General features: G+C 52.2%; 1 protein-coding gene across 4 annotated transcripts in view; it reads right to left on the reverse strand.

Moving 5' to 3' along the window:
- Positions 1 to 15052: 15052 nt before the first annotated feature.
- Positions 15053 to 21215, reverse strand: part of TNS1 (tensin 1) — a 179031-nt gene continuing 172868 nt past the window's right edge. For all 4 annotated transcript variants that reach the window (XM_030802711.1, XM_030802710.1, XM_030802709.1 and 1 more), the window contains one exon: positions 15053 to 19844. In XM_030802711.1, the coding sequence (XP_030658571.1) occupies positions 19700 to 19844 (145 nt within the window). In that variant the 3' untranslated portion in view covers positions 15053 to 19699. The remainder of the gene's footprint in view (positions 19845 to 21215) is intronic.

The following is a 21215-nucleotide window of genomic DNA, read 5'->3' on the forward strand; positions in this document are numbered from 1 at the left end:
CTCACTCTCCATGCCTTGGCACATTCTGTTCCCACTATCTGGATAGTCTGCCACATGTCCAACTTTGAAAATACTCTTCCTCTACGTGGCAATCTTCAACTTCACTTCAAAGCCTAAATCAGATATTATCTCTTTCCAGAAGCCTTCGTTGAACTCCCACTCCGTATAACCTTCCCCCAACAAGGCTGCATTAGGTACTTCTAATTTAATTCCTCATAATACCCTATGCTTTAGGTCAGAGTTTATCAACCTCATCACTTTTGACATTTTTAGGTCGGATAATTCTTGATGTCAGGGGCTGTCTTGTGCATTTTTAGGATTTTTTTTTTTTAGCATTCTCACTTTCTACTCAGTGGATGCCCGTATTTACGCCCCCTCCCCACCCCACACTGTGACAAATGTTCTCTGAGCAGCAAAACCACCTCTGGTTGAGAAGCACTGTTCTGGGGCTTTGGAAGAGCCTTCCTGTGCCTGAGTTCAGAAACAATTGAGATATCAGCCAAAAGTCAGGGAGATGAAAATCAAAACGTTAGTGATACAGCTGAGTGGAGAATGTGGCTCTACCCTCCCATCCCGGAGACAAACGGCGCAGGATGACCAAGGGCCCCCACACGGGCAGGCCCCTCGGGGGTGGCAGAGAGGAGACTGGGATGCCAACGTCCTGGGAACGGGCTGGCTGAGGGAAAGAGCAGAGATGGAAGGAGCTGGCTGATTTGCTGGATTTTTCCTTCCAACTCTCCATCCCGACTTGAAAAAGATGGTGCGGGGTGAGGAGAGAGGCCGGAGGATTACTCAAGAATCCTTCCAGAGGGAGAAATGACGATGGCCTTAACACTGTGCCTCCATCATAGCATTGAGGACATCACTGTTCCTGGCCTCGTCTGTCTCCTGCATGGACATGGAGGGTATGGACTGTGTCCTGTTCATCCCTGCATCCCCAGGGCTGGCCCAGGGCCTTGCTTGAGCTGGGAGTTCACTACATGTCCTTTCATTCTTCTAGTCCCCACCATTGCTGCTATTGCAGCGTGCCTGGGACCCTTAGAGCCCCACAGTATCTCCGGAGAAAGCCACACTCCCTGCAGTGAATCCTGAAGCCACCCCTCTGCCTCCTGTGTCCCCGGCTCAGGGACATCATTCACCAAGGGAGCCTGATAGGTGAAAGTAGCTCACATGTACTATTAACTGGGAAGGCCTGCGGCAGCAATGGGCACTTCCTCTGCACCACAGCCATCCGACCACAAGGGGGCAACATCTCCCCTTCCAATGCCTCTACAGCCGCCATCCCTAAAACCAACTCCTCGCCCTAGAACCAGAGCGGACATAGGAAGGAGGTGGACTCCCCACTCCCCTTTCTAAAGGAAGGAGGGAGCCCTGGACTAGGTGATTGGCCTCATGGGCCACAGCTGGGCATCTGGCTGACTCAGGTTCTAGGCTTCTCCTTCCCCCAACCCATCCCCTCGAGGTTCTCTCCTGTTGAGCTAGGGGCATCCCCAGCCTCTCCAGAGCCAGCGAGGTGACCGCTCCCTGGTGCTATGCTGGGGGCTCCACCAGCCCTGGGCTGGTCAGGAAGGCCCCATGCTGGCCCTCAGCTTCCCACCATTCCCACTTCTAAGTGGTGCTGCTACCTCTCAGGTCCTGCTTCCCTGTGCAGCCTGGATTCCTCCCAATGCAGCCCTTGTCCAGCCTCGTCTGCCTTTTGGGTGACTGTCCTAGATTCTCTGTCACTGGATCTTTGGATCAGCCAATGCTGTTAGTTGCCTCACCTGCTAAGGGTGTGGTGAGACAGGTGGTCACCAGGATGTCACAGGCCCTGAGCCTCCTCTAAGGACTGTCCTTGCTACCCCTCCTCTTGTCCCACTCTTATCTGATCTCACAAGAACTTCTGCCATTGTGTCCAAAATTCGTGGGTTCTTGCTCTCGCTGACTTCAAGTATGAAGCCGCGGACCGTCGCAGTGTGTTACAGCTCTTAAAGATGGTGTGTCCGGAGTTTGTTCCTTCTGATGTTCAGATGTGTCCGGAGTTTTTTCCAACTGGTGGGTTCGTGGTCTCCCTGGCTTCAGGAGTGAAGCTGCAGACTTTTGCAGTGAGTGTTATAGCTCTTAAAGGCGGCGAGTCCGGAGTTGTTCGTCCCTCCCGAGGGGTTCGTGGTCTCGCTGGCTTCAGGAGTGAAGCTGCAGACCTTCGCAGTGAGTGTTACAGCTCATAAACGTGGTGCAGACCCAAAGCGTGAGCCACAGCAAGATTTAGTGCAAAGAGTGAAAGAATAGCTTCCACAGTGTGGAATTGGACAGGCGGTTGCCCCTGCTGGCTCGGGCAGCCTGCTTTTATTCCCTTATATGACCCTCCCCCTACCTACATCCTGCTGATTGGCCCATTTTACAGAGAGCTGATTGGTCCGTTTTGACAGGGTGCTGATTGGTGCATTTACAATCCCTGAGCTAGGCACAGAGTGCTCATTGGTGCATATACAATCCTCCAGCTAGACATAAAAGTTCTCCAAGTCCCAACCCGACTCAGGAGCCCAGCTGGCTTCCCCTAGTGGATGCCATGACCATGGGCGAAGCTGCCTGCCAGTCCCGTGCCCTACGCCTGCACGCCTCAGCCCTTGGGCTGTCGATGGGACCCGGCACTGCAGAGCAGGGGGCGCCACCCATCGGGAAGGCTTGGGCTGCGCGGGAGACTACAGAGGTCGGGTTGGGGGAGGCTCGGGCATGGCGGGCTGCAGGTCCTGAGCCCTACCCCATGGGGAGGCAGCTGAGGCCCACGAGAATTGGAGCGCAGCACGGGCGGACCAGCAATAGTGGGGAACCCAGCGCACCCTCCGCAGCTGCTGGCCCAGGTGCTAAGCCCCTCACTGCCCAGGGCCAGCTGCGCCGGCCGGCAGCTCCGAGTGAGGGGCCCACGGAGCCCGTGCCCACCCGGAAGTCGTGCTGGCCCGCAAGCGCAGCATGCAGCCCTGGTTCCTGCCGGCACCTCTCCCTCCACACCGCACCACAAGCGGAGGGAGCCCGCTGCGGCCTCGGCCAACCCAAAGAGGGGCTCCCACAGTGCAGCGGCAGGCTGAAGGACTCCTCAAGCATGGCCAGAGTGAACGCCGAGGGCTGCTAGCACGTTCTCACCTCTCACCATCTGGACCCCAGCATGCTCCTGTCCCCACCCCATCTACACCATTTTGGATAAGACCAAAGTCTTTGGAAGCAGATGGAGAAGGGTTTGAATCCTTATGCAGCACTTACTAACAGAGTTGTTACTTACCTTCTCTGAGCCTTGGTTTTCTAATCTGTGAAATGCAAGTGATCACAGCCACCCTTTTGAGTTTTTTGTAAGTGACATCCTGTGCATCTCATGCAGGGCCCAACACTATCATAGACAGCCAGTAAATGTTACTTCCCTCCCACCATTTCACATGAGCACTGGGCTCGGCATTCTACACGCAGAATCGTGAATATCCACATAACTTTGTCCACTAGTTATTACTGGCCCATTTTATAGACGAAGAAACTGAGGCACCAAGAGGTCAAATAATTTGTCCGGGATCACATAAATGAGGAACTAGCAAAGCTGACACTTGGGCTCATATTGGATGGACATGAAAGCAAATCCTGCTCTGCCTGGGCACTCTGCCCCCCATGTTCTGCATGCAGGTAAAGGAGAGTGTTTTACTCTCCTTGTTTTCTAACAGGTTTCTCAGGGCTTTGATCCTTCCTCTGCAGAAGCACCCACCACCACTCCTTTTGGGGAAAAGAGGACTATTTACTTTTTAATTTTACTTTCAATCAGTCAGATTTAGTTCCACATTCATAGAGACTTGGGGTAGTTCAGTGAAATCAGAGCCTAGGTGTCCTTGGAGAAAGGTTCATGTTCATGCTCACTCTTTTTGTGGGGGCCATTGACCTTGAAAAAGAGGGAAGTCTAATAACTGAGTCTGGGAAGTAAAGATGCCTGCATTTCAGGTTCTCTGACCCAGATCTGGGAGGATGGGGAGCAGCTATTTCCATCTCCACAGGTGCTGGAACCTCCAGGAATGTGGTCACGTGGAAGGGGAGGAGCAAGGGTGAGCAGAATAGAACCCAGAGGTCACATCACCTGAAAGGTCCAGTGGAGCTGAACACTGCACTGTCTGCCACAGGAGAGGAGCTCACCTGCCCTGCCGAGCAGCAGGCCGGCTGCAGGGGAATGGACAGGCTGGCCTTGCAGACTCAGGGAGCAAGGACCAGGGCATGGGCCATGCAGTGCTGTGAGAGGGCAGCCCAGAGACACCCAGGTCCCAAAAGCCCAAAGAACGGGACATGGGGGTTTTGAGAGGGGAAGGATCTTGCCTAGGCCCCATTATGTCCAGTGCCCCTTCTGCTGAGCCACACCCTGGAGCCATAGGCTCTCTGGCTTCTGCCACTGCTGACTGCCTGAGTGGTGGTCAGTGGGGAAATCTGGGCCAGGTCCAATCCGCCACGAGGGATGATTGGTAGTGGGAACAGAGACTGTGGGTCTCCGTCCTCACCGCTCTACTGAAGCTTTTAATAATCAGCCTGCTTCTAAGTGCCTGAAGACTCTCGGCTTCCAGCTGTCTATTAATTGTGCCTCTCAGGCCCTTGGACAGTTGGTTCAGCCTGCTGCCCACTGTGACCGCTTCCAGGAAGGGCAGCGAGTGGCTGCAGTTCCCAAGCTGGCGACTAGAGGGAGCCTTAGCCCGTGGCAGCTCTGCCTTAACTGGCGGGGGAGAAGAAAACCAAAGGGTCACAGAATCCCTGCCCGTATGGACATCCCAAAGTCCTCCCTTAGCTCTCCCCAGCCCAAGTTTAGGCCCCTCCTGTTTTCAGAGGTTCTTGAAAAGGGAGGTCCATCCTCCCCTGAGGACCACTGGCAGCAGTTCCTGCCGAAACCCTGCCTACAGGTGCCTCAGCGGAGTGGGGCCTGCGGGGAGGCTGCCTGGGAGACAGAAGGCAGATGAGATGGGAAACGGAGGGACAGAGAGGAGGGAAGGAAGAGGACAAATGCAGACAGGATGGGCTGAAAGGGAGGAGGCGCTGTAAAGGGAGACAGGGGAAGAGTGGAAACAGGAGAGAGGAGACGCCAAGGGGGAAACCTCGAACTCAGCCTCCCCCACCTGCCCTTCCTGCCTGTCCCAAATACTCATCCAGAGGAGGGCCCGACTTCCTCCCTCCAGTGTCTGCTGTGTCTCCCGGCCTGCCCTGTTTACCTGGTCCAGCCACAGTCTCCCAAACACCAATCCAGGATTTGGGGTTATTAGAGGCTGGGGAGGGTGAGATCCTGGAGCAGGAATCGGAGAAGAGGAAGCGCGGTGAGACGGCTGTAACCCAGCACCAGGCACACACAGAACGCTGACGCTGCCCTGAATTCCACTCAGCTGCAGCTCTCACCTGATCTCCACCTCTCTTATCTCCACTTGGGATAGAGTTCAGCTGTTTTTAGTCATCTGAAGGACCGTCATTCACAGAAGGCTTCTCCTTCCAGGGCTGACACCTGCTGATACTGCAGCAGGAATGATGCAGGTTAGGTATCAGAAGCTGCTTCCAAAAGGCTGCCCCAGGAGGGGGCTTCAGCTTTCTGGGACACATCTCCTTCCTTCCTGGCCTCTGTCCTCCCCATCCTGACATCTATGCAGGAGAAACCTTGGCCAAAGTGGCTAATGGAAGCAAAGAGTAAAGCCCAGGAAAACACGTTGATTGGGGTGGGTGGGGGTCAAGGTCTTCAGAGCTGTCTATACTTGCTGTGTCTCTACTTCCTATTCACTAATCAGTTCACCAACTCTACAAATATCGTGAGACTTTCATGAGCCTGACGCTGTGCTAAGCCACTTCCTCAGCCTCCTGCTCCCTACTGATGCTGTCACTCTTTTCCCAAAGGAAAGAACAAGGATTATTTATTTGTGGCCAAATTCAGTGGCCTTCTTCTGGGGCTCACTCAATTTGATCCTAAGGTGGTGGCTGGACTGTTGACCAGCCATTCTTTCCTTCTAGAAACTCTCAGCTCCTTTCCCCAACAAAACACCACCCCTTCTAGGTCCTCCTCCTTCCTCTCTGAGGCCTCTATCTTCTTCACGGGACCCTCTCCTCCTCTCCTTCCCTTCTCCTTACACAGCAATGTTCCCCTGCTTCCACCCACGACCCTCTTCTGTCTACAATGCCTCTGTGTCAGGATGACTCACAGCCTGCAAATGCACAGCAATCTTCCTATGTCTCTATTTATTTTCTACATCACACAACCCTCACTGCTGCACTAGCAAGAAACTTTAGGTTGTATCTAATATTTGGAGCTTAGATAGTGCCAAGGCCTGGAGACAGGCCCACCTGGTCATCCAGCCTGTTGTCCTCAGGGATGTCCACCATCTAATCTGGGTGGCCCTGTGAGTTAAGCTGCTCTTTCTGCAGTCTCTAGACTCCACACATGGAGCATAGAAAGCTCTGCCCTGTGGCCCCAGGCCTTGTCCTCTGTGCCCAAGATACAGGGGAATGGACAGATTGACCTCGCAGAGGAGTAAGCATGAGGACAGAGGCCATGCAGAGAGGCAGTCACCTCCCTGGAGAAAATGTTGAGAACTCCGTGCAGCCACCCACCCCAACCCCAGACCCTTTCTCATTCTCTTTCTCCAGTCCAGCGGGGGGGCATTTGAACTGACCCAACTTGAGTCATGTACTCATCCCTGGACCAGTTTGCCGTATGACTGGAGGAAGTGGTCAAGATATCTCAGTACACTGACATGGCCCCTGGCAGCCATCCCTACACATCCCCCCCTTCCCATGAAAGAGGGGGACTCAAGCTGTGCAGCTACCCCCCTCCCCATATGGTATCTAATATAACTCTTAAATCTTTCCCTCCAGCACATGTTGGAGTATGAATCAGAAATTTCCAGTTGTTCCCAATACCCACTCTCCTCTCCTCCTTTACTAATAAGTCCCCAAAAGTATGGCTGTACTCATGGCTGCAAGGTATAAAAATGACATTTCCCAGCAGCTAGTTGAGGCCATGTGACAGTTTTAGCTATTGTGATCTGAGCAGAAACAATGTATATAATGTAAATGTACCACATCCTTAAAGAGAAGGGCACGCCCTCCCCTGCCCCTTTTCCTGCTATTCACTGACTAGAATGCAGTTGTAATGGCAGGAGCTGGAGCAACCATAATGGACCACATATTGAGGATGGCAGGGTGATCAAATTGAAGGACACTGGGGTCCTGATTAATTTCATAGGGGAGAGCTATAATACAAGTAAGACAAAAATAAATGGCCACATTTAAGTGTTTGGTAATTTAAAGCCTTTGTTATAGAAGCTGAACTAATACTCTAACTGATACAGAGCTAAAGAGATCTTCAGGCCAGGTGCAATGCCTCACACCTGTAATCTCAACAATTTGGGAGGCTGAGGCAGGAGGATCACTTGAGCTTGGGAGTTCAAGACCAGCCTGGGCAACATAGCAAGACCTTGTCTCTGCTACAAAAAAAAAAAAAAAAAAATGAAAAAAAAAATTGAAAAAATTAGCTGGGCATTATGACACACACCTATAGTCCCAGCTATTCAGGGGACTGAGGTGGGAGAATTTCTTGAGCCCAGGAGGACAAAGCTGCAGTGAGCTATGATTGCACCACTGCACTCCAGCCTGGGCAATGGAGCAAGACCCTGTCTCTATAAAAAACAAAAACAAGGATCTTCGGTCCATTTCTATAGCACTTTCCAGCTATGAGATTTGGAGCAAACTACTTAAAGCTTTCATTTCCTTAGCTGTCTACCTATTTCCCACAACCATTTTATAAAATGAATGAAATAACATCTAATAAGGCACCTAATATAACATTGACATACACTTGGGGTTCAATTGATGTTGAAACTGACAGCCCAGTCATCTTTATAAAATACCAACCAGATCCCCTGCCCCCTTGATTCAGAATCTTCAAACACTCCCACTGCTCTAACTACAAACACCAAACCCTTCCCGTGGCCTACAAAGCCTGCCTAGCTCACCCAGCCTCTCTAGCCCAACCCTCCCCACCTCCCCCTGGCTCCGTTTGCCCACACTGACCTTGCAGTCACCTCACTGCCTCCACAAACATTGATCGAGGGTCTTCCACAGGCCAGACACTGTGCTGGGACTTCACACATACAGACCCGGAGACTTGCTCTTTCAGACTTTACAGTCTAGTGAGGGAGAAAGAGAAAAAGAAGTTCACATAAATAAGCATAGCTAACATTTATTGAGCACTTACTACCTGCGAGGTGCTGTCTGAGCTGTTTTTACAGATATAAATTATCAACTCCTACAACCCTCTGAGTTAGGTGTTACTATTATCACCCCACATTTTACAGATGTGGAAACAGAAGCACAGCAAGGTCAAGCAACTTGCCCAAGGTCACACAGCTAGTAGGCATGGAGCCAGAATTTGAACTCATGTAGTCTGACAGCATAGCCTGTGCATTCAACCACGAGTCTGTCCTGCCTTCAAATTAATGTCAAATTACAACTGTGAAATGTGCTATCAAGGGACTGTATGTGGGGTTCAGAGGCATGAAGACTCTCCTGCCCCTGGGCCTCAGCATGTGCTGTTTCCTCTGCCTGAAACACCCTTTCTTCCCTCTTTGCCTGACCAACTCCTGTTCACCCTTTGGATTCTGACATTCAGCACATGTCACTTCCTAAGGGACGCCTTCTCTGCTCTCCCCAGACCATCCAGATCCATTTAGAAACTCTTGCTCTATAAAGCACCCTTGCTCCAGTGCACAATCACACTGTGATTATATATTTGCTGATTCTTTATATGTTTTTCCTGATCCCACGAGACCCGGAGTGCCATGAGACAAACAAACACATTGTTAGTGCTCAGGGCCAAGTACAGTGCCTGTACATAGTAGGTGCTCAATATGTGTCTTTCAAATCAGTTAATTAATTGGTTGATTGACTTACCCCAAGCTGGGCCTGCTGTCTCCAGAGCGCTAAAGCTCCATCTCTCCTGGTGGTCTCTTGCTCTCCTCGAGGACTCCTACCCCAGTGGCCTTGGCTCCTGATACCCTAAACCAGCCAGAGTCCCCTGAGGGAGGGAGGGGTGATGGTTCAGCCAGGTCAGATTCTGCAAATGCAAGAGGGGCTGAGGGAGGGCCGGGGTGGGGAAATGACAACCTTAAAGGCACTCCTTGGTTTCCCAGGGCCAGACCTGGGAAGGGGGTTTCCCAGAACTGCTCTGGGAGTCAGGAAATGGAGCAGAGGTTAAGAGGAGGGGCCCAGAAGATGGACATCCTGTCTCGATGGCCAGAGATGATCTTTCAAACCCCATAAAAGCTGGAGCCATGGAGGCGGTTGTACCACCATCCCACACGCTGTGGTCTGGAGTCCAGAGCCGGCCAGATCATTATCGTGAGAGGCTTTCTGCTCCAGCCTTTTCTGCTGCCAAGTGTCCCCAGAGGCCTAAGGAAATGGTGGAGAAGGCAAGAGGCACCAGAAAAGGAAAGGAAGCTCATGTTTCTCGATACCCTGCAGGGCCAGCAGTAAGCCGAGCACCATGCTAGGTGCTGTGTGTGGTCATGCAGCCCTAGGATAGGTGTGACCCCATTTGACAGATAAGGAAACTTGGGCCCAGCCATGCCTATCTTCTTGGCTGGATCTGGATGAGGCGGTCTCCTGGCATGTGCCAGCAGCCAAACCCAGGACAGAGCCTCGAAAGGGCCTTTTGCAGTCTCTGGGCCCAACATTTCCAGGTACAGGAGCTCACCCCTCCCAAAGCACCCCTTCCCATTTCAAGCATCTCCTCCCACCTCTGGCCTCCCTGTGACCCTCATCTATTACATGTGGAGCCCAGAGAATGCTGACTGTTCCAGAGAGGGGGCCATCAAACATCGGAGGCCAGCATCCCATCTCAACCTCCCTGAAGCTCTTCTTCTCCAGGCCGAGCTCTCAGCTCCTTCAGGTGCTCCTTGAGGCCCTGACCCTTTTCTACCACACCCCAGCTTGCCCACATCCACATCCAGTGTGCACCAGGCCCCGCAGCTGATCTGATCTGCAGAACTCATGGAGACCCTCCCCTCCTTTGATCATGCCCTTCTGCCAACTAGTGTGGCAAGGGTCAGCTCACTGTGGGAGAAGCTCCCTGCCCCACTGATGACCCCATGACCCCTGGGACTGACTCGTCAGTTAGCTGAACACCAGAATGCTTGGAGAGAAGGAGGTAGGAAAGGAGACGCTTGCATGGAGATGCAGCATATTCCAAAGGACTAGGTCTCTTGTGTACATGTGTCTGTGTGTGTGTACGTGTGAGCCTGTTTGTCTGCACATCTTGTGTGTGTGCATCTGTGTGTCTCTGTGCATGTGTGTTCATGTGTGTGCATCTGTGCGTGCATGTGTATATGTGTGTCTGCATGTCTCTGTGTGTCCGTGTGTGTCTGCATGTCTTGTGTGTGTGTGCATCTGTGTGTCTGTGTGCATGTGTTCATGTGTGTGTGCATCTGTGTGTCTGTGTGCCTATGTATATGTGTGTCTGTGTGTCTCTGTGTGTCCATGTGGGAGTCTGCATGTTGTGTGTGTGTGCATCTGTGTGTCTGTATGCATGTGTGCTTGTGTGTGTGCATCTGTGTATGTGTGTGCATCTGTGTCTGTGGGCATGCATATGCACGTGTGTCTTTGTGTCTCTGTGTGCGCATGTGTGTCTGTGTCTCTGTATGTACATATGTGTGTCTGTGTGTCTTGTATGTGTGCATTTGTGTGCCTGTGTGCATCTGTGTGGGCATGTGTATGCACGTGTGTCTGTGTGTCTCTGTGCATGTATGTGTGTCTGCATGTCTTGTGTGTGCATCTGTGTGTGGAGGGGGGGTGTGTCTTTAGTCCTATACCTACTGTCAGTGTTTTTAGAATGGGCCATATCCTTCACATGTTCTGACTGCTTGTAAATTGCTAAGCACTAATAAATAGGCATTTTCACCAACTAACAGGGAAAATCCCAGCAAAACCAGTTTCTTAAAACAGGAAGACAGACTTTGATTTCACTACCCGCCCCCCCAGGAGGTATTATAAAGCCCGTAGAGCTGAAATTAAGCAGCCTGCAAAGCCTCTTCCAGGCGTCCCCTCCCACCCAGCTCCGCAGGCCCTAGGGGTGAGTCCCATGAAGATATGGCCACGGCTCCTCCCCTCTTAGACAGCCCACAGGATGCAGGAGGAGGGACATTTGAGGCCTGGAATTTTTAAAATACCAGTGGTCTCCACTCCAGATGGGAGGGGATGGCATCCTCCCACCCCCAAAAATCGAGGCGGGATCTAAGCCAGTCCAGAGGGGACTTCTTCCCACTGTGACTTCCTCCGCTCCTCAGCTCCCCACCCGTCCAAGCACAGGTGCCCATGGGCCTACACACACACCCCTGACCTCGAAGAAGCCAATCTGAGGAGAGGGCTCCTAGTGGCTTTCAGCCTGGGCTGCACATAGAGCTACCCAGGAGTGATTAAAATTCCCACTACCTAGGCTGGACCTCAGACTGACCCACTCAGAATCTCTGGGGTGGGGCCCAGGCTTCAGCACTTTCCAGCCGAGCTTAAGGACAAGAGAGAGCCTGATAGCCGCCATCCCTCTGCCCCTCCTGTGCCCCCATTGATGTTCCTGCCTCTTCCAAGGCTGGACTCTCTTCACACCCTGCACGCCTTGTGCAACCAGAGTTATCCTGCTCATCAGGACCAGGACTGGTCCCTACCTGGCCTCGGCCAGCCCCAGGCAGCAGAGATTCCATCAATAAGGCAGGCCCCCAAGGTGAGGTCTAGGACTGCTTCTCTCCCATGGAGACCCAAACCTGGTCCTCACGTTTCAGGTGGTGTTGAGGCAAAGCCGGGGGCTGAGCATGTCAGCCTGGCCTAGTCCCAGCATGAGATACACACGCAAGCAGCTGGAACTTCAGCACTTACGCAGATTTCCTGGGGATCTGGCTAACATGAAGATTCTGATCTGCAGGACTGGGGTGAGGCCAAAGGTCATGCCTTTCCTATAAGCACCAAGTGATGCTGATGCCAATGGTACAGGGGCCACACTCTGCATAGAAAATGCAAAGGCGACTGGGAGCGGTGGCTCATGCCTGTAATCCCAGGACTTTAGGAGGCTGAGACAGGCGGATCACCTGAGGTCAGGAGTTTGAGACCAGCCTGGCCAACATGGTGAAACCCCATCTCTACTAAAAATACAAAAATTAGCCGGGAGTGGTGGAGTGTGCCTGTAATACCAGCTACTCAGGAGGCTGAGGCAAAAGAATCACTTGAACCCGGGAGGCGGAGGTTGCAGTGAACCGAGATTGCACCACTGCACTCCAGCCTCCTGGGTGACGGAGTGAGATTCTGTCTCAAAAAAAAAAAAAAAAAAAAAAAAAAAAAAGAAAAGAAAGAAAGAAAAGAAAAAAGAAAGAAAGAAAGAAAATGCAAAAGTCCTTTGGGTATTCTGTGTCATAATGTGTGTCAGGAGAGCTGCGCTTCCTCACCCAGAGCCCTCCGCTGCTGCCCCGTCCACTTCCTCCTCCTTGAGGTGCCAGGAGCACAGCCACCTCACTGCTGAGTCCCCTCAAAGGCCAGCTGCATCAGCTCGGCATACAGGCTGTAGCTTGTCTCTCTCATCAGACACTCCTCCCCTGTACCAGGCCCACCCCTGAGGTACCTACATCTCTCTGCAGCTGGGCGGTGTCAGGGGATGACCTCCTGACCTCCCCCATCACACACCCAGGAACCCTGGTCCACTCCCTGGGAAGCCAGCCTACAGCCTACCCCATGACCCCCATCTGACCAGTGACATCAGTTTGGCTTCCCGCTTGCCCATGGCTCATCAGAGTCTGTCTCTCCCCTCAGAAGCCAGCCCTGAGAGCAGAGAAAGAAGCAAGAGCTAGGAAGAGCCTGGCTCAGAAGTCAGCTCACCTGGGTTCGTAGCCTGGCTGGGCCACTTACACCAGCTCTGTGATTTTCAGCAAGTGTTTTCACCTGTTTGAACTCCAGTTTCTTCATCTGTGAAATGAGGACAAGGATAGCCCTTACCTCTCGGGTGCACGTGCATGAGAAATGATACCCAAGTGCTTAGCACAGGCTCTGGCACGTAGCAGGTTTTGGCTGAGTGCCAGCCTTCACCAGTGGTCGTGATGCCGAGTACCAGTTCTGCCAGCCAGAAACTGTGTGACCTCTCAGAGCCTCGGTTTCCTTATTTGTCCCTGTGTATAACAGTGCCTACCTCACTGGTTTGTTGGGATGACTCAGCATGATGATACCTAACAGATACCAGGGTGCAAGACATGTTCAGTCTCCACCTTGGACAGGGTCTGAGTTTCCTGTGTCTTGTATCCCTCATAGCAACAGATTTCAAAGTGTGATCCGGGGACCCCAGGGGTCCCTGAGACCCTTTCAGGAGTGTTGAGGTCAAAACCATTTCCGTAATGCTATTAAGCCATTATTTGACATTTTTGCTCATTTTCCCACAAGTATAGTGTGTTCCAGAGGCCCATGATGGGTGATACCACAACAGATTGTATGCAGAAGCTTATACAAGAATCCGGCTGTCTCCTGGTAAGCCAGACATGAATAGGCCTTTAAAAACTGCAAAGCACATGGTGGCTCATGCCTATTATCCCAGCACTTTGGGAGGCCAAGGAGAGAGGATTGCTTGAGCCCAGGAGTTCGAGACCAGCCTGAGCAGCATAGTGAAACCTCTTTTGTACAAAAAAAAAATTAAAAAATTAGCCAGGTGTGGTGGCACACACCTGTGGTCCCAGCTCCTTGGGGGCTGAGGTGGGAGGATCACTTGAACCCAGGAGGTGGAGGCTAGTCATAGCAAGCTATGATTGTGCCACTACACTCCAGCCTGGGCAACAGAGCAAGACCCTGTCTCAAAAATAATAATAATAATAATGCAAAGCAAAGTCACCTTCTTACTCAGTGCTTTTTGTTTTAGAAAATATTATTTCTCACAAAAATGCTTTCTATATTAACATGTGATGAATTTATTGCCATGGAAGTGAATTAAGTATTTTTAATGTGCTCAGTTTTAATTTATACTATGGTAAAAGATCAAAAGATATAATCCTTCTAAACAAAGGTCCTTTGGGGTCCTGAATAATTTTAAGAATGTAAAGGAATCCCAAGACCCAAAAGCTTGAGAAGTCCGCCCACACGAGGACCGTGAGGGTCACTGAGGGGGCTCAGCACAAACCTGCTCAAATAAGCTGATCCGAGCCTCCCTCCAGCCACATGGTGAGCTCAGTGGAGAGCTAGCACCACGTCATTGAGTATTTTGGATCTCCCAGAGACCCCTGTGCTGTGCTAGGCATGTCTCAATAGGTCCCACCCCCAAACTTTCTGAATTCCAAAGAATTCACCCAGGAGCCCTGGGCCTAGTGCACGAGTGAATGACACATTTGCCACTTGATGGGCACAGGCCCCAGTAGATGTTGCCTGACAACCCGTGTTCCCCCTCTCTCTGACAGACCTCACCCCTTCCAGGATCAACCACTTCCCCATTCTCAGTCCCCGTAGTTTCAGAAGGCTCCAGAGGCAATTGCGTGACCCAGATCCGGATATAGTGATTGGTTTCGAGTTAATCATATGAGCCGGGCAGGATCCAGATCAGAGCCAATGAGCGCGTGTCCCAGTTTCTTGCTGAGAACATTGGGAGAAAAGAGTCCCCTTCTCCTAGGGGTACTGAGCCGGTGGGATGGAAGCCCAGAGCATCTGGGGGCACCGCCACTCAGATACAGCTTACCTGACAGTTAAGCCAACTCAGAACCAAGTGATGGGGACGAATTCCTGATTCTACCATTTGAGCCCTTAAATGCAGCTAGGCCTGGACTTCTCAGTCACTCGGGCCAAGAAACTTATTTTTTTCTTAAACAAGTTTGAGTTGAGTTTCTCTTGCAGCTGAAAGAGTCCAAATGAATAAACACATGGAACCAGAACCACAATGAGGATGGTGGGGAAGCCGCTGGGAGGATTTGAGCTGTCCACCAGAGGCATCGCTGAAGCCCACCTGGATCTCTGGAGAGGCCCCTTTTTGCCCACCAGAGACATGGCAGACCCCTGTCCGAACAACATAGATAACGGCACAGAGTTTTCTTTAACTTTATCATTTATAAAGCCATACAATGCATTGCAAAGAAACAAAGCAGCTGTACAGGAGTGGGGACGCGTCAGTGTACAATACATTCATGTCCAGGATAAGGAGCATACACCAGGATTTATACACGGTGGCAGCGGCTATAGGCACGATGATACAAAATATAAAGTATATTTCCATCTATATAAATACACAGCTGGGGTGGGGGAGGATGCTGGGTGATCTTGTTTCTCCCGCAGAGGGCCTGGGAAGCAGGGAGGGTGGTGGGAAGGGATTTCTTACATTTGTTCTCAATGACGGGTCTGAAGGGAGGAGAGAAATGGGGAAACAGCCTGCACACACTGATGTGCTCTCAAACACACGCACAAACAAAACACAGACACAGGAGAGTTTCAAACAGCTTAACACTGATTGGAAAACAAGCTTGGGACATCCCTCTACGGTAACTCCACTGCTGACAAGAGCCCAGGCGTGGGGTATGAATGGAGGTCCTCCAACATTTTGGACATTTGAGGACAGAGGGGCCAAGAGGGACAGATCTGCCCGAGGCCCCCACCCTGCCCCTCTGGGTGGCCCACTTCTCACCTGGGCTATCGCTGAGACTCCACCAATTGGTTGCCCTACAGGCCTCACCTCCCAACTCCCCTCACTGCTGGGCGACATTGAATTTTGAAGTTCCATTGCCCAGCACCTCCAACCCCTACTCCCAAGTTCCCTAAAGAGATGAGCAAAACACACGCACACACATACATCCACACTTGCACATGCGCGCACACGTCCTGTGTTACCACTGGCCAAGGAAACGTGAGTCTCAGGATTCCAGGGCCTGAACCTGGGGTAAAGGGCTGCTCTGGGACGGCCCCCCAACCTCTTGGAGGACCCCGAGTGTGGGGGCAGGACTGGGGGTCTCCCTTGACTCACATGATCTCCCCAGGTCCTAAAGCTGGAAAAAAAAGTGGGAGAAGATCCAAGAGGCAGGGGTGATGGACAAAAGTGGGAGTGAGACTAAAAAGTGGGAGTGAGACTAGATTTGATCACACTCACCACCCTTCTTTGACCCCCGGACAGCATGTTTCCTTGGAGCCCCTGTGCAGGCTCATCAGAACAAGGCAGAATCTCCTACTCGCCAACCTCCTGAGAGCCCTTTATAGGGGGATCACACTTGTCCAGGAGGGCTGCCCCTCCTGCTCTCACACAACCACTGGCCCCACCATCCCTCTCCTGGCCAGTCTCAGAAGACCGAGGGATCCTCAAAAACCGGGGAGAAGGAATCCTGGCCATTGGTGTCCACATCTTTCAGAGCTACTGGAGGAGAGGCTCAGATGAGATGGGTCAAAGCCCTTTCCCAAACTTAGGATGTGATGTATCTGTCCCTCAAGTGCCTGGCTAAGTAAGAGAGCCAGAACACCGTGATAGCAGGATGATCAAACTGCTCACTTCCTCCCTGTTTTCCTTCTCAGGTCCCCTCTCCCTTGTTTTCTCGCCCAATCTTTCCCTCTTGCTCCCTTTGGGAAAGAGCCACGTGGAGCTCACTGGGCCCCTCCCCCAGCTGAAGGGACATGACCCTCCTCTGCCCTCTTCCCTCCAGACACCCAGCTGGACAGCTGGCGGCAGCATGGGACTGAACCTGCTGGAGTCTGCGTCGCTGCGATGTCCATGACTCTCCGGCTCTTTCTTGCCCATCTTCTCCCAGACCCTTTCCCGTCCCAGCCCGTGTTCAAGGCCAGACAGCACTCTCCTGGCTGACACACAGATTCAACAATAAACAACAGTAAAATAGATTCAGGGAGGGAGAAGACAGAAGAAGATAAACATTTACAAAATAATAATTAGTAAAAGTGCTTTCTTTTAAAGGAAATCTTTGGCAAGAATATACTGCAGTGCGGAGTGGTGTGTGTGCGTAGGTGCGTGCATGGGTGCACAGCCCCCATGACACAGGAGGGCTCTGGTGCAGGGCCCAGAGGTGGGGCCACTGTGGGGACTGGGGAACCCTTCCCCATCATTTGCCTTGAAAGGCCACACTCTGAAAAACTGACTCCTTCCGCAGGGATGCTGGGAGGGAGTTACCAGCTTTCTGGCATGAATGGGTCCTCCCGCAGGGGCACACACGGCTCAGGCTGGAGTGGAGGGGCTGGCCAGGTATGCAAGGTGGGCTGTGGTGGGTGGTGAGAAAGGGGAAAGCGACTGTGAAAGCTGACCCCAGACTCAGTCCCGGGCCCCAGCCAGGCTGCTTGAAGGGTCTGATACACTGCCCAGCCTCAAGTGTGGACAAAACATCCATGCCAGGAATAGGCTCCTGGGCTGTCCAGTGGGAGATGAGATATTTACAAAGGAAGGGGGGATGGGAAATATCTCCTATCTTGGAAGATAATTGGGGTTTGCTAGGGAATGAGGAGAGGGTGAAACCCAGATATTTGGCTTGAATAACTCAGAAGGAAGAGCACTTTGGAGGGACTTCAGTCACTAGGCACAAGGTTTCACTCTGGGAAGCAGGGGGTGGCCGGTGGGGCCTCTGCCCCTGCTCTCCACCTTCTGCAGACACCCTCCTTTCCAACTCCCTGAAACAGAACGTCCACACTGACACAGCTCCTTGGAGGAGAAAAAATACAAAAGGCACACACACACCTATGTGTGCCATGCACACCCATGTCCCCGCATGCTCACACACTCGCTCAGGCCTGCAGAGGCAGGGACAGCTCCCCACACATCCTGGGAGCTGACTGCTGGGCCCCTGGCTTGCTGAAAAGTAAGGGGGCCAAAGGGTGGGACATGTGCAACCCCTTCCAACGCTGAGCCCCACACGGTCTAGGGAAGGCCAAGGCCAGGGCAAGGAGACCCTGGCTGCTCCAAGAACAAAGGCCCCCTACACTTCAGGCTTTACTTACACATAGAAAAAAGGATAGGAATTGGTTTATCCCCAGGGAAGGCAATAAAGCAATATGGAAAAACAATAAATACTTCTTGTCAATTTACCTATTCTTTTTTTAACCTTTTCTTACATTTTATTAGCTTACAGATTCTGTCAGTATGTCTCATGTATATATTATATAATATTTATATATCAGTACAATGCCTCTCTCTAGGGGACCCCCATAGTCTTAAGAATGGAGTCCTGGTGAATTTTCCATTCTGGCTTAGAGTCCTTAAATGGTGGTCAGGTGTTTTCCCAACTGTCCAGTGGACCTTAGGCCCTTTGGCCCAAGTGCAAGCCTTCTGCTCTCTGCTGCATGGGCAGCGTGGCTCAGCTGGGGAAACCAAGGCAGAAAGGGTGACAGTGAGGCTTTGGCATTGTAGGTAGGCAATGTGGTGTACAGGCAGCAGGCCCAGGAGCTCTGCTGAGGTCAGAGGGTGCCTGCAAAAGCCAGACCCTAAAACACTTACAGAGGGGAGGATAAGGACTCCAGGTTTCTGCCCTGAGCCTCACTGAGCAGGAAGCAGGTTCCCCAGGGTGAATTCCAACACAGGGACCCTGCAGAATAGAACAGGGCTGGGCAGAGCAGGAAGGCTCAATCCCTAGCCCCCAAAAAGGCATCATGCAGGTAAGCAGATCTGAGATAAGACTGGTCCTGGGGCATGAAACCCAATAACAGGGCTGAGAGGTGGGAGCTAAGACGGAGTCCAGAGCCCCAGCAGGAGCAACTTGCGTTTCTTGCTGCTGAGCCACATGCCTTGGGGAAGACACCCCGAGCTCAACAGCTGCCTGTTCTGACAGATCTCTTCCTATGGATACACATATCTCTACCTCCTCAAACCAAACCTCCAGTCTTCTGGCCAAGACAGGACAGGGTGATGCCATTGCAGGCCCTCCCACTCCTGCTGGGGTCTTTGTAGAGGAGAAGAGTCTGGCGGCACCCAGGGTCACTAGAGTGCAGGTGCAGGCACCAGGAGAGAGCCTCTGTCACCCACAGCTTGGTTGTTTGTCCCTCCCCTGCTGCCCTGCCACCGTCATCCCTAACCTTTGGACAGTATGCATGTGTGTCTGCAAACACATGGGACAAGGACAAGCCGGGCTGTTTATAATTCGAGTGGATAAAGGCAGATCTAGATCAATGTGTGAGGATGTGGGTGCAGACACACACCCACATGACAATAGAGTGGAGGCAAAGAGACCTGAGGTGCCTTGGGTCTGAGACAGCTTCAAGCGAACAAGTTCTGCCACTTGATGTCCCACGGTGGCTCTGTTTGGTTTGACAACCTACCCTACAGGTGGCCAGAAAAAGATTCTCCCAGCCTGATTTCCCCTTGCAAAGCAGTTGAGTTAGGGAGACAGAGCTTTTCCATTCCCCCAAAAAATGTGGATTCCCAAGGAGGTTTGTTCCTTCTGAGGACATCCATCTTCTTGGGGAAGGGAGGGGGTGTTAGGTGGACCTGGTTAGTTTTGGAGGCTTTGGGTTTTTGCAGTTTCCATCTACCCAGGGGAATCCAAGTTCTTCTCCTCCATCTTTTTCTTTTTTTTTTCTCTCTCTCTCTCTCTTCCCCCCCCCCGCAATTCACTTCCCTCTCCCCACGTTGCACTTTCTTCTCTCCTCCGAAATTGGCCCAAAGTCCTCCTTCTGGGTTCAAGAGTGGTCAGGATTCATGGGTCCCCTCCCCACACGCCCCTTCCCCACGGCACTGGCCCTGGGCAAGGGGCAGGGTTCATCTCTTTTGGCCGGCATTCAGCATGACCTTGGAGACAAAGTTGACGATGGCAGAGGCCGGCTGGTTGGGGTCAAGCTCAGCAAACAGGTGGCAGGCGTTGTCCGTGGTGCTGCCCTGCTTCCGGGCCACGAAGCCGAAGAGCCTGCAGGCAGGAGAGGGCAACAGGCATGAGGGGAGGGCAAGTAGAACCCCAGGAGGTGGACAGCAGCCCAGGTGAGCAAGCTGGTCTCAGGCCAACCTCTCTCCCCCATCCCTCCAGTAGGCCTCAGCATCAGGGACTCAGAGAGGCGCAGAAGAGAATCCTCTGTGCACTCCCCTGACCAAAAGCCAAGGCCTCGAGACAGTGTCCCACCTTGTTTAAGGGTGGGCAGAAATCCCCCTTGGAGGGGTGCGAGGGGAGCTGCAGGGGACTGACAAGGCTGGATAGTAAGGGGTGGGGAGGAGACCAAAATAAAATGGGAACATTCCTAGACAGGCCTCTCCCCGCCCATCCCAGCCCTACCCGTACTGACTGTTCTTACACACAACACATATGCCAATCAGGAAAGTGCTGTCTGCCTGCAAAGGGCTCAGCCTCCTCAGACACCACAAGGTCAGGGAGACAAAGGTCAAATAGCTCACACCCCTCCACACACACACACTTATTCTTCCTGGGCTCAAGAAACTTGGAAGCCAGAAAATAAAAGGGAAGGTGGACCCCACTCCCGTTCCCCACCCCCCCCCAGGACTGGAGTGACCCAACGTTCTCTTTGCAAACCAGAGTTTAAAATATGAGGGCAGAGAACAGAATGTGAGCTCAGGTCCCCTCCCAGCCAGCATGTTACTAATTAGAGCGAGATGGGGAAATGAGGACAGCTGGAGATTCCGATGGAAACCCCTCTCCCTACCGCAGGACCACAGCAGCTGAAGTTAGCAAAGGGGGATTCGGCTGGTCCCTGTGTGCCTGTGTGTACAAACCACCACACACGCTACCACACACATACACACCATCACACACATACCAACACACACCATACACCACACACACACACACCACACACCACCACACATACATACACACCACCACACACATACACACCACCCACACACCACCACACACATACACACCATCATACACATACCACCACACACACACCACCACACACACACCATCACACACCACCACATACATACATCCACACACATACCACCACACACACATCACACACACCACCACATACACCACAAACCACCACACACAACGCACCATCACACATACCACTACACACACACACCACACACACATCACACACATACACACCATCACCACACCCATACACACCATCACACACACACAACACACATATCACCACACATACACACCATCACACACATCACCACATGCACACACCACACACACACCACTGCACACACCACACATACCACCACACACACATACACACCACACACCACCACACACACACACACCACACCACCACACACACATACACCACACACACAAACCATGCATACA

Source organism: Nomascus leucogenys, chromosome 22a (genome assembly GCF_006542625.1).
Source record: "Nomascus leucogenys isolate Asia chromosome 22a, Asia_NLE_v1, whole genome shotgun sequence".
In the NCBI taxonomy this organism is placed as follows: Eukaryota; Metazoa; Chordata; class Mammalia; order Primates; family Hylobatidae; genus Nomascus; species Nomascus leucogenys.